General features: G+C 40.1%; 1 protein-coding gene across 5 annotated transcripts in view; it reads right to left on the minus strand.

Annotated features, from left to right (window-relative positions):
- Window positions 1-3,010: 3,010 nt before the first annotated feature.
- Window positions 3,011-17,717, minus strand: part of PDE1C (phosphodiesterase 1C) — a 525,463-nt gene continuing 510,756 nt past the window's right edge. For 3 of the 5 annotated variants that reach the window (XM_068549261.1, XM_068549257.1, XM_068549264.1), the window contains 2 exons: window positions 12,441-12,509; window positions 3,011-3,583 (listed from right to left, as the gene is read on the minus strand). In XM_068549261.1, coding sequence (XP_068405362.1) covers window positions 3,570-3,583; window positions 12,441-12,509 — 83 coding nt within the window. In that variant the 3' untranslated portion in view covers window positions 3,011-3,569. Of the gene's footprint in view, window positions 3,584-12,440; window positions 12,510-12,708; window positions 12,917-17,717 lie in introns of all 5 variants that reach the window. The other 2 variants (XM_068549256.1, XM_068549258.1) reach the window with 1 other exon arrangement.

Below are 17,717 nucleotides of genomic sequence, written 5' to 3' on the forward strand. Positions count from 1 at the left end.
GCCAGCACAGTGCTGACACATAGCAGGTGTTCACCCAGCATCAGTTTCCATCCCTTTCCTCAGAGGAAGATCCTACATTTCAGGAATTATCTGGAAGATTTGCAACTGCCAGGAAAACTCAGCAGCAGAATACTTTCCCACCTAGGGAATTCCTTTGTCTCCTCAAGACATGAAAGCATTACACGAAGGCCACGCTGATAGGTGTTCCTTCCTTTCGCAGAAATACAATCTAGCAACATGAACCCAGCCAGAAAATTACTCTTAAACCATGCACATTAGATGTAGTGCTGTCTAAGGTGAGGGTCTATTCTTAAACTCTTCAAGGTGTAGTTTATATTAAAACTAGAATACTTAAACCCAGCATCTACATTGGAAAAGACTCTGGTTCTCCAAGGACTCTTCCTCAAGAAAATGAGAATACTAACTAATCTACTGGTTCCATATCTGAAGCTCACAGAGCAAAGAGCACAGGAGACAGGAAGCCTGCTGTCTGAGAAGCTATCCAGAAAAAGGCCAGTTGACACTGCCTGAACCAAACCACTCCCTAGTGTGGAAAGATCACCTGACCAGCATTTCCAGGTCCCCAGAGGAATACATGGCCACAGGGAAAAAAATAAACCACATAGTTTTGTTGCCCTTCATCCAACCTGAAGCTGTTTGCTTCCACCTGCATTTCTCAACCCTGGATGCCCATCTGATCACCTGGAAAGCTTCAAATTTACTGATTCCTAAGCCCCACCTCCAGGAGTCTTGAAAGTAATCTGTTATTTTAAGGTGAAGCCCAAGCAAGTATGTTTGTAATGCCCAGTGGTTCTAACTCGTAGCCAGGTTGAGAACCACTGGCTTAGGTGCCGAGTTTGTTTTGAGAATATGTCGGCTTCTCCTTAAGTTTCGAGGGATGCTTGGGGCAGCTGACAGGGTCCGGTCATTGCACACAGGAGTGGCCAACCCTTGGCCACATGCTAAGATCTGTGACAAGAATCAAATCCACGAAGATCTACTTTTGGGAGAGGTGGTGTGGTATTGTGAGAGAAGCGGGGTTTGGGATGTCACAGAACTGGATTAAGCTATTACCAGCTGTGAGATCCTAAGGAGATAATCTGTTTTGGGATTCAGGGGTTTGGGTTTGTTTTTGTTTTTTTCTGTAAAATGGGGAAAATGGTAACTTCTTTGCATGGTTGTTGTGAGGATTTTAAAGGGGCTATAACTGAGATAATATACGTATGGTACCTTGCAACCTCACGCAGTACCAGTATGTCGTAGGTGCTTGGTATGTGGCTACCATCATTACACAGCACAGGAGATGAAAGGTCATCACCAGGAGCCTTTTAATGGTGGCCTGCCTGGTGGATTTCTTATTATAGTGTAGAAAAGTCATGTCATTCCCCGTACAAATGGATTTTACCACATGGAAGACCTCAGCACACAACAAAGAGATTAACTTAATGAATTTATTTGTGACTATTTGGCAGAGAACACACCACTGTGATTCACAAAAGGCTAATTATCCAAAATGGGCATTTGTGGGGACAAAAATACATATATATATATATATATATATATATATATATATATATATATATATATATATTTTTTTTTTTTTTTTTTTTTTTCATTCAGCTACCTAAGGGAAACACTTTGCTGAAACTCAGTGCCATTTTAAGCAAAGCAGAAACATCTATCCCACATTCTAAACTATTTATCAAATACGGAGGTTCATTCAATCACTTTGGGCTATTCCTAACCATGAGTGTAGAGTGCTGGAACCCCCAGATGGGAAGTATGGCTTAGATACCCAACCAGGATGGAAGGAGTTTCAGTCCCTGAACTCTAATCTTGACGTAATTAGGAAAATGACAAACAAATGACTTTTGATTCTTAAGACTCTTTGCATTAATTATGCTGAGCCATAGTAATTCTTTGAGTCACCTTCATTGGAAGCCATTCTTGAACCACTGATTCCCTGGTCTTTGAGATACCTCTTCCTTATGCTTCACCCTATAGATCACTGATCCTGGCTATAAACTTCATTAGGATGGGACAGGGTGTTATACACATTTGCATCCCCAGAATTTAATCCCAGTACTGATAACAGCTGGTGCTGAAAAATACTTAATGAATGAATAAACTACTCAGCATCATACTCAGTAACCTTCATAAATCTCTCATTCACTAAAGAAGAGGGGAATCACTTAGAATACACACCAGCTGACACAGTTGACTAGAATCTACAAGACCTAATATTTCTCCCTTGCATCAGCAATGCCTTGATACCTAGATTTGCTGCCCGTGTTTGCTCAAAGAAGAATGTCGGCAAGTTCCTTTCCTTTGAAGTTTCAAATTTGAGGCCTGAGCACTTTTGTTTTACACCAAAGGTATAACCTCAACTCAGGTCTTACTACCGTCTGGAGAGGCTGAGGCACAGTTTTCAAGTCTCTCTGACAAACAGGTGAAAGAGTAGGAGCAATTAGGTAAGGCTGGAAAATAAGCTCTTTTCTTTTTCAAACAACTGCCAGCTATTAAATGCCCTGCAACCTTATGGTTTAATGATTAATCATTTAATTTAATAAAAATATTATTTTAATTAATAAAAAAGAATAAGAAAGTCCTCCCTCAAGGAGATGATCATCTTCAATTGAGTTCTTTGTTTTCATTTTGTTTCTCCTGGCAAGCACAAAGAACATGAGGCATGCTCTTTCAAAGGAGAAAAATATTTGGGAGATTACGCAAGCTAAGTCTTTTGTTCGATTTTTTTCATCAGTGTGTGCATTTTTCCACGTGTGCATCTGAAGATGGGGAGTGTAAGGCCAAATCAGTAGCTCTGTCCTTCGCTCACACCAACTATGACCTCTGCCAGAAGAAGCCTGTAAAGTTAAATTTCTTTAGGGTTCTAGAGCTCTGAAGTGCTAAATCACGCATAACAAATGTGTTTTGCTCTAGTCCACAGTAAGAATGACAACTGGCATCCCTTAAACTGAACTCAAGATAAAAGGCAATTGCAAAGAGACCACTCATGGGAATCTTTACTTAAAATTAAGACAATGCAGGATCCCTCCACACCCCACAGTTGTGCCTGAAATCGGTACATGCATAATTGTACTCTACCCCAGGCAGAGTACAACTGTGAAAGAAAGGCTGTTCCAGTGTGGACTGTTTGACATCAGTCTTTACCCCTGACAATGAAACTCAAGCAAAGAGTACAGGCTTGCCACCTGCTAACTTTGGGCAAGCTATTTATCTGAGTATGCCTCAGTTTCCTAATTTGTGAAATGGAGATAACAGTACCTTCCTTAGAGGGTTGTTGTGAAGATTAAATGAGATAATACGTGTGAAGAACCTAGCATTGTCCCTGATATTTGATAGATGTGCAATACGTACCAAAGTATTTACTGTTAAAAACCTGTATTAGGAAGATCAGAAGTTACCATTTTTGAAGTTAATCACTCAGTAACTTCAGTAACTCAGTAACATAATATTTTGTTTTTGTAAAAGCAACATAAGCTTCCTAAAATGTCTTCAGACCTCGGGGCTGGTCAGTTCTCTTCTGAGGAATCCTCTGGATGGATGTTTTATCCGTAGTCCCCTAGAACAGGACACACAAAAAATGTCATTGCAAGCCAGCTGGCATCTCAACGCACCAACTCTTTCTACATCAGGCAACGGAGATTAGAAGCAGAGCTGTATCTATTGCCAACACTACCGTGCAAGCCAGAAGCTGCACACACAGGAGCAATCAGCTATCTGCATCAGCGAATGACTACGGTACTGTACCTTTCCATCTAACAATCACTTCGGGAAAGTGACGTGACCGAGGCGCCGGGGACATCTGCTCAGAAGCCACTGACTAGTCTCCATCGTTAGCAGTCATGACTGGAAGTGAAGCTCTGGGCCACTCCTCCAGCGAGAGCCAACATTTGCTCAGCTCTCCATCATTTACGGCCCGCGCATGAGCTTGACTGCGTTCACAAACCTCATGGGGCACACTTGAAGTTGGCACTAGAAAAAAATTGTCTGCAGGTGCTATTACTTTACCATATAAGTCACTTTGCTATGGACGTGCAAGGAATCAAGGTGATGTCCTCAGAGCAGTTTCCTGGTGCTGGCGTTTCAGGAGAAAGCTTTGATAATTTTGGAAACCACACAAGCAGTTCTTTAATGAAGTGGTCTCTGGTGGCTTCAGGACTGACACATGTGACAAACAAAACTGTCTTGGAAGACAGTCACAGATTTTTCACTTAGGAAATTCTTTAATATATAATATTTGAGCAAACAGAAACTATAATTAATAATATAACAAATACCCAGGTACTCTCTCAATACAGTTTAAGCAGATCTTAACATTTTGCATATTTGTTCAAAAATTTGTTTAAAGAGATTAAATATCAAGGTAGAATTTAAGTACCTAATATACCCTTCCCTTCCCCCCCCCCAAAAAAAAAACATCCAGAATTTGATGTTTATTATTCCTGTGCATATAGTCATTCAATTATTGCATTTCTATGCAACCATAAAATATCCACTTTTTTTTGGCTTGTTTTAAAAGATAATACAAATTGTGTTAGATGGTATAAATCTTATTGAAACTTGCTTTTCTTGCCCAACATTATGTTGAGCATTGTTTGCAAAAGCAAAAAAATGGAAAACCACCATCAACAGAAAAATGATTAAATATCCTGTGGCACATTTATATAATAGGATAATGTACAGATGTTAAAATGGATGATGTTTTTCAAAGAACTAGCTTTATATTTTGCATGGAATTTCTTTTGCCATACATTAGCAGACTTTCTGGGAGTTTTTCTTAAAAGTGTGTCTTTCAAAAGCAGGACAGGGCTGGATTTTGTTTTTCTTATCCAAATTTCTGTATTTTAAGAGCAGAGTTTGAGCCATTTGCAATTATTCTTATTACTGATAGTTTTGGACTTGATTCTACTATCTAATTTTGTTTTGGTTTTGGACTTGATTCTACTCTCTAATTTTATAATCATTCTTTATTCCTTGCTTCTTTTTTTTCCTTTCTGCCTTCTATCAAGTAGATACATTTTCTGTATTCCCTTTCTTTGTTGTTGTTCCTTTGCTGACTTAGATGCTATAGGTTATATTTCTATTATGTTACTGATGATCCTTTGTGTTACAAAAAGAGTGACAAAATTACAAAGCTCTGCCCAAAGACAGAATAGATCTTAGCATTCCTTAACTCCCTCTTAAATATCCCCTCTTCCATCTATAGCTTCTGTTTCCTATTTTAACGCAAAAAATATGGACATTATTTTTATGGTGACTAGTTAGTCACATTTACCAACATGCTTTATTTACTTGTGTGCTCACCATTAATTCCTGTCTCTCACACTTTGCTTCTGGGTTCACTTTTCTTCTTCTTGAGGTATATCCCTTATACCTCTTTTAGTGAAGTCTGGAGTGCTAAATTATGTCACTGTAAACCTAAAATGTTTTTACTTTGCCTTCATTCATAACTAATAATTTAGCTATTTTAGCTATTATATAATGCTTTATTTTCCCTCAGCCTATGAAAGATATATCTTCATTGTCTTTTGGCATCTACTGTTGTTAATGCAAATTTTGCTGTCAGTTGGTTGTCATTTTATTACAGGCAACCTGCTTGCAGCTCCCTTGAACATAACCAGCTTCTTATAGCATTTAATATTTTCTCACCCTTGACATAATTGGAACAATCTCACACAATGCATTTCGGTATGTGTTTGGTATTACTTAGGTATGGCAAGTGAGGTGCATTTACTGTCTAGGAATTTGAGCCTTTAGAGCTGTTTATCTATCTTCCATGCTCTTTCATTTTTTAAATTGAGATATAGTTCACATACCATATAATTCACCATTTGAAGTGTACAGTTCAGTGCTTTTTATTTTATTCACAAGGTTGTGCAATCATCAACAATATTTAATTACAAAACATTTTTTTTTCACATCTTTATTGGAGTATAATTGCTTCACAATGTTGTGTCAGTTTCTGCTGTACAACAAAGTGAATCAGCTATATGTGTACATATATCCCCATATCCCCTCCCTCTTGAGCCTCCCTCCCACCCCCCCCCCATACCACCCCTCTAGGTGGTCACACAGCACCGAGCTGATCTCCCTGTGCTATGCGGCTGCTTCCCACTAGCCATCAATTTTACATTAGGTAGTGTTTATATGTCCATGCTACTCTCTCACTTCATCCCAGCTTTCCCTTCCACCCCTGTGTCCTCAAGTCCATCTCTACGTCTGTGTCTTTATCCCTGCCTTGCCCCTAGGTTCATCAGTACAGCTTTTTTAGTTTCCATATATATGTGTTAGCATACGGTATTTGTTTCTCTCTTTCTGACTTACTTCACTCTGTATGACAGACTCTAGGTCCATCCACCTCACTACAAGTAACTCAATTTCGTTTCTTTTTATGGCTGAGTAATATTCCATTGTATATATGTGCCACATCTTCTTTATCCATTCATCTGTTGATAGACATTTAGGTTGCTTCCATGTCCTGGCTATTGTATATAGTGCTGCAATGAACAGTGTGGTACATGTATTTTTTTTTTTTTAAGTTGACCATTTTTTGGATATAAATTTATTTATTTATATTTTATTTTTGGCTGCATTGGGCCTTCGTTGCTGTGCGCGGGCTTTCTCTAGTTGTGGTGAGTGGGGGCTACTCTTCGTTGCAGTGCACAGGCTTCTCATTGTGGTGGCTTCTCTTATTGCAGAGCACAAGCTCTAGGCATGCGGGCTTCAGTGGTTGCGGTGCGTGGACTCAGTAGTTGTGGCTCACAGGCTTAGTTGCTCTGTGGCATGCGGGATCTTCCTGGACCAGGGCTCGAACCCATGTCCCCTGCATTGGCAGGTGGATTCTTGACCACTGCACCACCAAGGAAGTCCACATGTATCTTTTTGAATTATGGTTTTCTCATGGTATATGCCCAGTAGTGGGATTGCTGGGTTGTATGGTAGTTAGTTCTATTTTTAGTTTTTTAAGGAACCTCCATACTGTTCTCCATAGTGGGTGTATCAATTTACATTCCCACCAACAGTGCAGGAAGGTTCCCTTTTCTCCACACCCTCTCCAGCATTTATTGTTTCTAGATTTTTTGATGATGGCCATTCTGACTGGTATGAGGTGATACCTCATTGTGGTTTTGATTTGCATTTCTCTAATGATTAGTGATGTTGAGCATCTTTTCATGTGTTTATTGGCCATCTGTATGTCTACTTGGGAGAAATGTCTATTTAGGTCTTCCGCCTATTTTTGGATTGGGTTGTTTGTTTTTTTGATATTGTGCTGCATAATCTGCTTGTATATTTTGGAGATTAATCCTTTGTTAGTTGCTTTGTTTGTAAATATTTTCTCTCATTCTGAGGGTTGTCTTTTCACCTTATTTATGGTTTCCTTTGCTGTGGGAAAGCTTTTGAGTTTCATTAGGTCCCATTTATTTATTTTTGTTTTTATTTCCATTTCTCTGGGAGGTGGGTCAAAAAGGATCTTGCTGTGATTTATGTCATAGAATGTTCTGCCTATGTTTTCCTCTAAGAGTTTTATAGTGTCTGGCCTTACGTTTAGGTCTTTAATCCATTTTGAATTTATTTTTGTATATGGTGTTAGGGAGTGTTCTAATTTCATTCTTTTACATGTAGCTGTCCAGTTTTCCCAGCACCACCTATTGAAGAGGCTGTCTTTTCTCCATTGAATATTCTTGCCTCAAAGATAAGGTGACCATAGGTGTCACCTACATTTTGTGCCAGTACCATACTGTCTTGACTACTGTAGCTTTGTAGTATAGTCCTAAGTCAGGGAGCCTGATTCCTCCAGCTCTGTTTTTCTTTCTCAAGATTGCTTTGGCTATTCGGGGTCTTTTGTGTTTCCATACAAATTGTAAAAATTTTTGTTCTAGTTCTGTGAAAAATGCCTTTGGTAATTTGATAGGGATTGCATTGAACCTGTAGATTGCTTTGGGTAGTATAGTCATTTTCACAATGGTGATTCTTCCAATCCAGGAGCATGGTATACCTCTCCATCTGTATATGTCATCTTTTATTTCTTTCATCAGTGTTTTATAGTTTTCTGCATACAGGGCTTTTGTCTCCTTAGGTAGGTTTATTCCTAGGTATTTTATTCTTTTTGTTGCAATGGTAAATGGGATTGTTTCCTTAATTTCTCTTTCTGATCTTTCATTGTTAGTGTATAAGAATGCAAGAGATTTCTGTGCATTAATTTTGTATCCTGCAACCTTACCAAATTCATTGATTAGTTCTAGTAGTTTTCCGGTGTCATCTTTAGGATTTTCTATGTATAGTATCATGTCATTGGCAAACAGTGACAGTTTACAAAACATTTTCTTCACCAATAAAAAAAAAATCCCATACCCATGAGAATTCACTCTCCATTCTTCTCCCTCCCCAGGCTCTAGTAACCACTAGTCTACGTTCTGTCTCTATAGATTTGTCTATTCTGAATATTTCACATAAATGGAATCATACAATATGTGGCCATTTGTGTCTGGCTTCTTTCACTTGGCAAAATGTTTTCAAGGTCCATTCATGTTGTAGAACGTATCAGTACTTTCTTCCTTTAGTACGGTCAAATAATAATCTATTGTATGGATATACCACATTTTGTTTATATATTCATCAGTTGATGGGCATTTAGGTTGTCTCCAGTTTTTGGCTATTATGAGTAATGTTGCTATGAATATTTGTGGACAAGTTTTTGTGTGAACATATGTTTTCAGTTCTCTTGAGAACATACCTAGGAGCGGAACTGCTGGGTGTTATGGTCACTCTATGATTAACACTTTAAGGTACTGCCAAACTGTTTTCCAAAGTAGTTGCACCATTTACATTCCCATCAGCAATATATGGTGGTACTAATGTTTCCACATCATTGTCAACACTTGTTATTATCCATCTTTTTATTCTTGCCTTTCTAGTGCATGTGAAGTGGCATCTCACTGTGGTTTTGATTTGCATTTCCCTAATGACTAATGATGTTGAGCATCTTTTCACCTTCCATTTGCCTATCTTCTTTGGAGAAATGTTTCTTCAAATATTTTGCCCATTTTTTAATTGTTTTGTTTGTCTTTTTATTGTTGAGTTATAAGAATCCTTTACATATTCTGGATACTAAATCCTTATCAGATTTATGGTTTGCAAATATTTTCTTTCACTCCATGGATTTTCCTTTAGTTTTCTTGATAATGGAACGTTTTTAATTTTGATGAAGTTGTATTATTAATTTTTCTTTGGCAGCTTGGGCTTTCAGTATCATATCTAAGAAACTGTTGTCTAATTCAAGGTCATAAGAATGTTTTCTTCTAAGAGTTTTATGGTTCAAGCTCTTTCTTTTCTTTTTTTATATGGTTCTATCTGTACAATGTGTTTGGTATAAAGTCCTAAGGACTATCTTCCAACATTATTTCTCTTTTCAGCTGTGTTCTACCTTGATTTTATACCACCAACTGTGTTTTTCTTTGTTTTTAAAAAATTCCAATGACTATATGTTTGTTTGCTTTTTAACATTTCAGATTTTGGATTGCTTCTTTTGCATATCTCTGTTCTTGTTTGGCTTCAGCATAATTTTCCTTTATTGGTTTTAAAGGATTTTTATTCCTCCATTTGGCTCTTCGAGTATCCTAAAACATGATATTTTAAGTTGCTTGACAGCCTGCACCAAGAGTTTGTGGTAGAAGCATGTGCACTGTGGGAGGTAACGTGTGGCATCCGTGAGGTCACAAGGAGAAACAGCGGGCTGGCTGTCATTATGAGTGACGTGGAGGGCGTCTGCTAAACAAAGCATGGTTTATTATGTCAAGTGTTTTGAGAACTACCCACTCCACCTCCACAGGCTTTCGAGTGGTTGGAACTCAGATCCTGACACCCAATTTGGGACCACTTTAGACTGCGAAACTAAAGCCAAAGACAGGGTGGCTGAGACTCTGACTCAGAGGTCTTAGAATCCCAGCAGGCCAGCATAGCAGGTGGGAACCAGGTCAGGTCTGCACGTTCGTGCAGATGTCCAGTATGTAAGAGGTCCCACCTGACCCAGGAATGTTATGACTTTACAAAGAAGAGCAAACACCATCACTACACACTGAAGTTGTTGGGTTTAGAGCTGTTTTCCTCATAATGACTATAATCCTAAGAGCACAAAACCACAAACAGGAACAAGATGAAATGGGCTTCCAGAGACTACAGAGCAAGGTCTACTCAGTACTAAAAAACAGTCAGTATAGTTGTATAGTTATAGTTGTATAGCTGTAAGTTAGTATAGTTGATACAAAGCCAATTTCCAAGATGAGCCTTCTTCTGAGGACGGCTGTTTTCTATCTAGTCATAAATTAAATTGGATAATGCTCACTCACACACCAGGGCACCCGGCCTCATAAACATTTATGAGCACACAATATGTGCTTGTCACCTCAGCAGCACCTCACTGGGACAAAAAAGAATGAGACAGTCCCTACCCTTGAAAAAGCCACTGATCAATGGTTAAAGGACTTATAAGCAAATAATTATACGTCAGCATTAATTCTACCTAGAAAGTTTGGAGAGACCGCAAAGAGAAATTAACCAGGGGAGAAAAGGGTAAAGACCCTTCTAGGCAGAGTGAGAGGCAAGTAAGTTCAGGGGCTACTCAGTGGACACTGAGTCCAGCTGTTGGACTGGGGTAGGGACACTGCAGAAGTTGAGGCTGAAAAAGCAGATGGACATAGATTATATTTCATCTAATCCAAGATGCGGCTGATTATAAAGTGAATTATTATTTCATGTACAACCAAGGAAAAAATGCTGTTAATTCAATTATAACACCCCATTGCTTGCAAAACATTCCTATTTCAGAGTAGCTAAAATGCAAGTCACTATCTCTCTTTGAATGGATGAAATATGGAAATTCCCAAAAGAAACAATGTAAAAGATAAATTAACATTAGAAAACAGATTTTTTTAAAGATAAACTAAATGCAAAAAAATATGAATATAATTTTTCTTATCAAATTAGTGAAGTATCAATGTCAGCAGTAGCAAGAGCAAAGTGAAATGGCAAACTCATTGCTAAAAGTATAAAATAATATTACTTTTCTGGAAATCACTTTGACAATAATGGGTCAAGAACCTAAGTATGTACATACTCTTTGAGTCAGTAATTGTACCTACAGGAATCTGTCTTAAATCCATATTTACAGACTCAGAAGAAGACTTATGTACAAGAATGTAAAGTTATTAATGATAAAAAAAAAAGGCAAGCTATATAAATGCCAGATTATTAATGAATACAGTCGGCCCCTTGTATCTACAGATGTGGAACCTGCAGATATGGAGGGTTAACTGCGGGTGACTTGAGCATCCATGGATTCTGGTATTTGTGGGTAGTCCTGAAACCAATTCCCATGGATGCTGTATATAAATAAATTGTTGTATAATCATATGAAATGTTAGTCAATCGCTGAAATATTTTAAAAATATTTAATAACATGGGGGAAAACTCATAATGTAATAGTAAATTTCAAAAGGGAGGAAACAAAACTCCATGTAGAGTATAATCTCAATCTAGAAAAAAAAAAACAAGGTATTTAAGAAACACTGGAAGGAGAGGTAATCTTGATTAGCTCTGAGTGGTAGCATTTTGGCAACATCTTTCCTGCTTTTAATTTGTATTATTTTTTGATTTTTCTACAATGTCCATATTTACCTTTTATAATCTCTCCTTCCCTCCAAAGAAATGTGTTTTTCCAAGTTTTACTTGGAATCAAATTTGCATAGAGAATGTAAACCTATGCATGGAGACAGAGTGACCAATAGGTGCCTCTCATATTAAATAGTGATTACACAGGATTGTCATGAATGCTTAAAATTTTCTAGTAAATGTTAGATAGGATCCAGTACAGATCGTCCAAGACCTCCTTATTTCTCAATAGTAGATACTCGCTATGAGCACCCTCTATGAGTCAGTACTATGTTAAATTGATGAGTATTATTTCTAATTCTTATTATCATGCAGACAGATGAGAAAACAGAAGCTCCAAGAAGCTGAATAACTGTAGTGAGCCTGCACAGTGTGAACATGGCAAAGCTGAGATTTGAACCCAAGTCTCTCTCTCTCTCCAAAAATTCATTCTTCCCCCTGTGCCATCTGCCTCTCAAAGAAATACTTGCACAGCATGTCCCGATGAACCTTAAGGAAGATCAAGATTCTACTCTTTCCATCAGTGAGCAGGAAAGATTGTGAAACAACTATGAATATGTTATGGGCATTCTTGGGAGAACCTTACAAATGTGGATGACAGAGACAAAGCCCTCTGATAACATGGGGTCAACAGGATACACAAGGGGCCAGATTCCCCACTTATCAACTGCTAAACTCAACTCCTGAGAAACGGGTCCTTTCTGCTGTCTGTGATCAACTAAGATTATGAAGCAACGATATTTACCCACCTGGCAAGGTAAGGCAACTCGTGGAGCTAGTGCTTGGGGCTGGTGAGCCATAAGAAAGCTTCTTTGTGCCTGTAAAGAGGAAAGAGAGGATGAGAAAGAATAGGATTGTGGACAGACTTTTCAGACCGGTAAATGCTCACGTGCAATGTTATCAAATGATCCAAAAGTTTGGGTCTGAAGACAACACTGAGAAGAAGGGTGGGTGAGGGTGTGGGAGCAAAGCAGGGCATAGTCCATGGTCCAGAAAAGCCAGGAGCACAGCCTTTACCTCTGTGCGTGTGATGGTTCTCGGTCTCCAGACTGGTCTGAGCAGGCGTGCACTTTAGGATCACCAGGGAAGCGTTCTGAATATGCAGTTACCTGAGCGCCACACCCAGAGATTCTGTGTTCATTGTACTGGGCTGGAGCTCTGGCATCCGGATTTTCAAAGCCCACCCCAGGTGATGTTAATGTGCATCCAGAGTGGAGAACTGCTGCTGTGAAAGGGAAAGTTCTGGATTTAGAAGTGAGAAGTCAGGGGTTTGTCTCTGCTTTGTCCCTATAGCCCTTACTCCCTATTGGACCTCAAGCAACAAACTCGATTTCTCTGGAACCTCTGAAGAGCTGTGAAGATGAAGTCTTCATCTGCAAAACGAGGGAAATGACAACAACTACGTCCAAGTGTTCTGGCGAGAAATAAAGGAAGCGAGGTGAATTGTTCTGCAAAAGAACATTTACATATATGTGTGTGTGTGTGTGTATGCTTGTATATATATAATATATGTCTATACACACATACACGTATATATTATTTTATACATAAATATATGTATACACATAAAATGCACATACACATATATACATATATATTTTATCTATAAATGCAAATATTATTTGTTTATTCATTCATTTCTTTGTTTATTTGGCCACACAGAGTGGGGCAAAATAGGGCTGAAGGCCAGAATCCAGCAACATGACAAATGCCTGGAGTCTGAGCTGGCAGAAAAGCAGAGAGAATTCTCAGGCAGAGGATAGGCATGATTTAACATCAAGTTATTTGTCACAAGTCCCCTGAACCTACGCAAACTTTTTGTAAAGTCTACTTTCCATGCAGAGGCCTGGTGTGAGTGGAGGTTGTGCTAGTCTGAGTGAACATAGTCGTGGGTAAAGATAACAAGAAGACACACTGACTGATCTCGACATCAGACGAAGCAGGAACTTGGGGTCCAGGCGAAGGATAAGCTTTCCCTACCCTGGAATGCCTGGTGAGATGTGAAGATATACACTAGGGATGGTGTTTGAGACTGTTCCATTTTAGTCTTAAAGAACAGGGTACTACCCTTGACATTCTGTGTTACTGTTAATTATTATTACTATCATTATTATTATTATTAGCAGTGGAAGTACCGTTAATAGTGTTAGTAGTAGTAGTAATAATAGTAAAAATAGAGAACACGAAATTAATCCAAACACCTCAGGCCCACAAAAACTGTTAATTTGCACGAGGTGAGAGAAGTGATATCTGGCAGAACTTTTAGGTCTTCATTTTCCAGATCTTGTAGATGCCCTGAATGTAAGAGTTGGGTGATTTTTATAAATATGGCTTCCAGGGTCATTTGCTGACCCACTGAAGGGGAACCTCCAGGGAATGGAGCCACAAGTTTGCAGGTCAACAGGTTCCCCAGGTGAGTCTAATGATCATCCATCAAATGGGGTGCTCAGATACGAGAGGTAAAAAGATTTACCCAAAGTGATAAGTGGGGTCCGGGCCAGGGCTGCCTCACTGCACAGCTCCAGGGGGTGCCACTCACACTGCATCCTACAGGAAGAATGGTGGACCTGAGTGTGTAACAAGCCAGCCCCGATCAAGGGCACTACCAGGGTGCAGATCCATAGCCATTCCTGACCCACCAGAAACAACCTGTGTCCCACTGGATCCGCCTCCACGGTGGGGAAGCCAATGACTCAAAGTGTTTATCCCTCCACTCACGGGATGTTTCACTTGTCTCACTTGTCTCACTGTCCCTTTCAGATAGGGTTTCTCGCGACAGACGCACACTGATATTTTGTCACATCATTCTTTGCTGTCCTGTGCATGGTAGGATGTTTAGCAGCATTCCTGGCCTCTACCGCTAGGTGTCAGCAGCAAACCCCCTCCTCACCTCCCCACCCCCCAAGCCCCCCACCGTCGTGATAATCAAAAATGTCCTCCAGACACTGACAAATGTCCCCTAGGAACAAAATTGCCCTCCGTTGAGAACCATTGCTTTAGGAAGGAGGCAGAGTTTAGGGTTTTTTATTCAGAGCTGTGACTTGCATTTGGCCACTTGGGCATTAGCATCAGTCACTGTCACATATCAGGCAGCTACCATGTTCTAGGCACCGTATTAGTAGTGGACAATTAAACGTACGTTAGTTATCTTTTCTGATACTAACTCTCTGATGATAGAATGATTCCTAATTTATGGAATTTGGAGACAAAGTGTAAGTAATTTTCACAAAGTTACTGAATGTTGGGGGGCAAAATTTAAGCCAAGATCCTTCAGAGTTTAAACCTAGAGAAACTCTTCCCAATGACTCTTGCTATTTCTTGACCAATCTGTTATCCAGGTTTCCTTCAGGTGCCGTCTTCCTAAATTTGCCTACACATAAGAACTACCTGGGATTATTAACAAAAAGGAGAAAAACCCAGATTCCCTAGCCCAGCCAAGCACTAGTGAGCCAGCATTTCTGGAGGGGCGTGGATCTTTCACAAGTGTCCCAGGTGATTCTGATCTTCAGAGAGGCTTGGAAAACCTTATGTGATAGAAATTTCTTTCTTTAACTGCTGGAAAATAGGGCACTCTGCTTTCCACGGATACCCTCATGAAGCTGAGAGATCAAATGTAATGTGACCTAAATGAGCACTTAAAAACCTGCAAAGCACTGAATGACGACAAGCTTTTAATGGTGTTACCTGTAGAAATATTCACTATCGCCAGGTTATTTCATAGAAATGCTTGGTGCAATTAAAGTCACCTATCAAGGGACTTCCCTTGTAGCGCACTGGTTAAGAATCCACCTTCCAATGCAAGGGACACGGGTTCGATCTTTGGGCCGGGAAGATCCCATATGCCGTGGAGCATCTAAGCCCGTGCGCCACCACTACTGAGCCTGCGCTCTAGAGCCCGTGCTCTGCAGCAAGAGAAGCCACCACAATGAGAAGCCCGTGCACGGCAACGAAGAGTAGCCCCGCTTACTGGAACTAAAGAAAAGCCCGCGTGCAGCAATGAAGACCCAACACAGCCAAAAATAAATAAAAATAAAATAAATAAATTTTTAAAAAATGACCTATCATGAGCTTCCCAAAGTCTGAAGCTTGATGGCTTTTTCTTGGGGCAGCTTTTCATTCCCTTGGTGTCTCCTTTGCAGATAGTGAATGAGACAGAAAACTCTGGGGGCCGTGGGTCAGTGGAAAAGCAGAGCTGCAAGCCCTCTACCAATGCAGTTATTTTCTCTGTATGCTTGACGAAATGGCCAATATATCAGGAAAAGGGAGGAACCACGTGCACCTCTCCTAATCATGAGTCACAAACAGGTAGCAGGCAGAGACGCATAAAATAAACCTGTTGGCAATTTCTCCAGACCATCAGGCGGCCCCATGGACCATTGGGGGTGGTTAGGCTCTGAGTCAGCCTCCCATGGGCTCCCTGTTAAGTCAGGTTGTGTCCCTGAAATCATTTTCCATTCCATAGCCACCAAATAACCTATCACTTTACTCAAAGTTCCATTCGTGGGAATAATACTCAGCTTATCTAAGTTTCATTTTCTAAAACCCTTCACCCTCCCTTGCTCCCATTCCCAGGGAACACATCAGAAATTGAGCTGGAAGATCCACGTCCAGATCAGCTTTCAAACTGACCCCTACTGCTCCAGGCTGGTGGACACACAGACCTCACTCTGGGATTTATTGTAGAAATCTACCTGGGATACTGCTCTGTGAGTGACTCAGAATTCACTCTGTCAGTGCTTTTCAATCCTGGCTCCACATTAGGATGGTCTGGGGAGTTCTAAAGAAAATATGCTGATACCTGGGCCTCCCCCTAGACATGCTGTTTCACTGATCTGGGATGGGGCCCAGGTGAGCCTGTCCGGCAGCCAGGAGTGAGAAGCAGTGTACCCAGTAATACCTGTGGAAGACATTTCTTTCAGCTGTAAGGGAAGCGTTCTTTCATCTGAGGAACTGGCGTGCTTTATCCTCATGAAGGATGTGAATCTTGTAAATGGTTTCTTTTCATTTTTATTTAGGTTTCCCGGAAACTCAGACCCAATTTATGATCTAATGCTGGGAACTGGGGAGGCCTATTCAGCCTGCATGACTGTACACTAACGTTTGCCCTGTTTGACTCAATCTACACTAGCTTGACTTCCTGCCTCTGGTTTTATTCTGCAGTCTTCATTTTTTAAAAGCAAATTGGTTACATTTATGTGATTTCAGACCTCTGAAATATTTTGTAAATGAGGTAAGGAAAATAAAAACATGAATAAACAACTACATCAGTGCTGACATTGTGCTAAGTTCCATTTTCCTCATCTATAAAAATTTAAAAACATCGATTTCACGATGTCATTGTGAGGACCAAGTGAGAGAACTTAGCAAACTGAAGTGCGATAGAGTGTGTTATTAGTTTATATTCCAAAGAAAGGGGTGTGTGTGTGTGTGTGTGTGTGTGTGTGTGTGTGTGTGTACAGTAGCTAATATGTCATCTTTGGGAGAGAAGCATCTTAAGGTCACGCATTACATTGTCCTTGACCCAGAGCATGTGAATGTTCAAGGAGTAAACAACCCAATCAGTCAGCTCGGGGCAGAGATGTCAACACTGCAGCTTGTGTGACTGGAAGTATCTTTTGACAAACGAATAGCTTTCAGATATTTCAAATTAATGTCCTTGGTTGGTTCGGCTAAAGGGCAACAAATCCAATTCGCCAGGAGTCTGGAGAAGAGGACAGCGATGAAAGTGACAACCAAGGCTGCCTGCCTTGGGGCAAATACACACCTAAGACTCAGGACGTGAGGTTAGCACTAAACCCAATGATTGGCAACTCGACCTCAAGTAATTTCCCTCTGCAAAGTAAGATTAGCAGGGCCAGGCCCAAGCCTGCCGGTAAAGGTGATTTAAAAGCCCTTGAGACATAGCGTCATCGTTAGTAACGGTCCAACGATAGCAATGTTGTTACAACACAAGCAGCTCCCAAGGCAGAAGTGAGCGCTGAAGGACTAAAGTAGGAAAAGTGTCTGTCAGCCTACTGTGCATTTTC

Source organism: Eschrichtius robustus, chromosome 8, assembly GCF_028021215.1.
Source record: "Eschrichtius robustus isolate mEscRob2 chromosome 8, mEscRob2.pri, whole genome shotgun sequence".
NCBI classification, from domain to species: Eukaryota; Metazoa; Chordata; class Mammalia; order Artiodactyla; family Eschrichtiidae; genus Eschrichtius; species Eschrichtius robustus.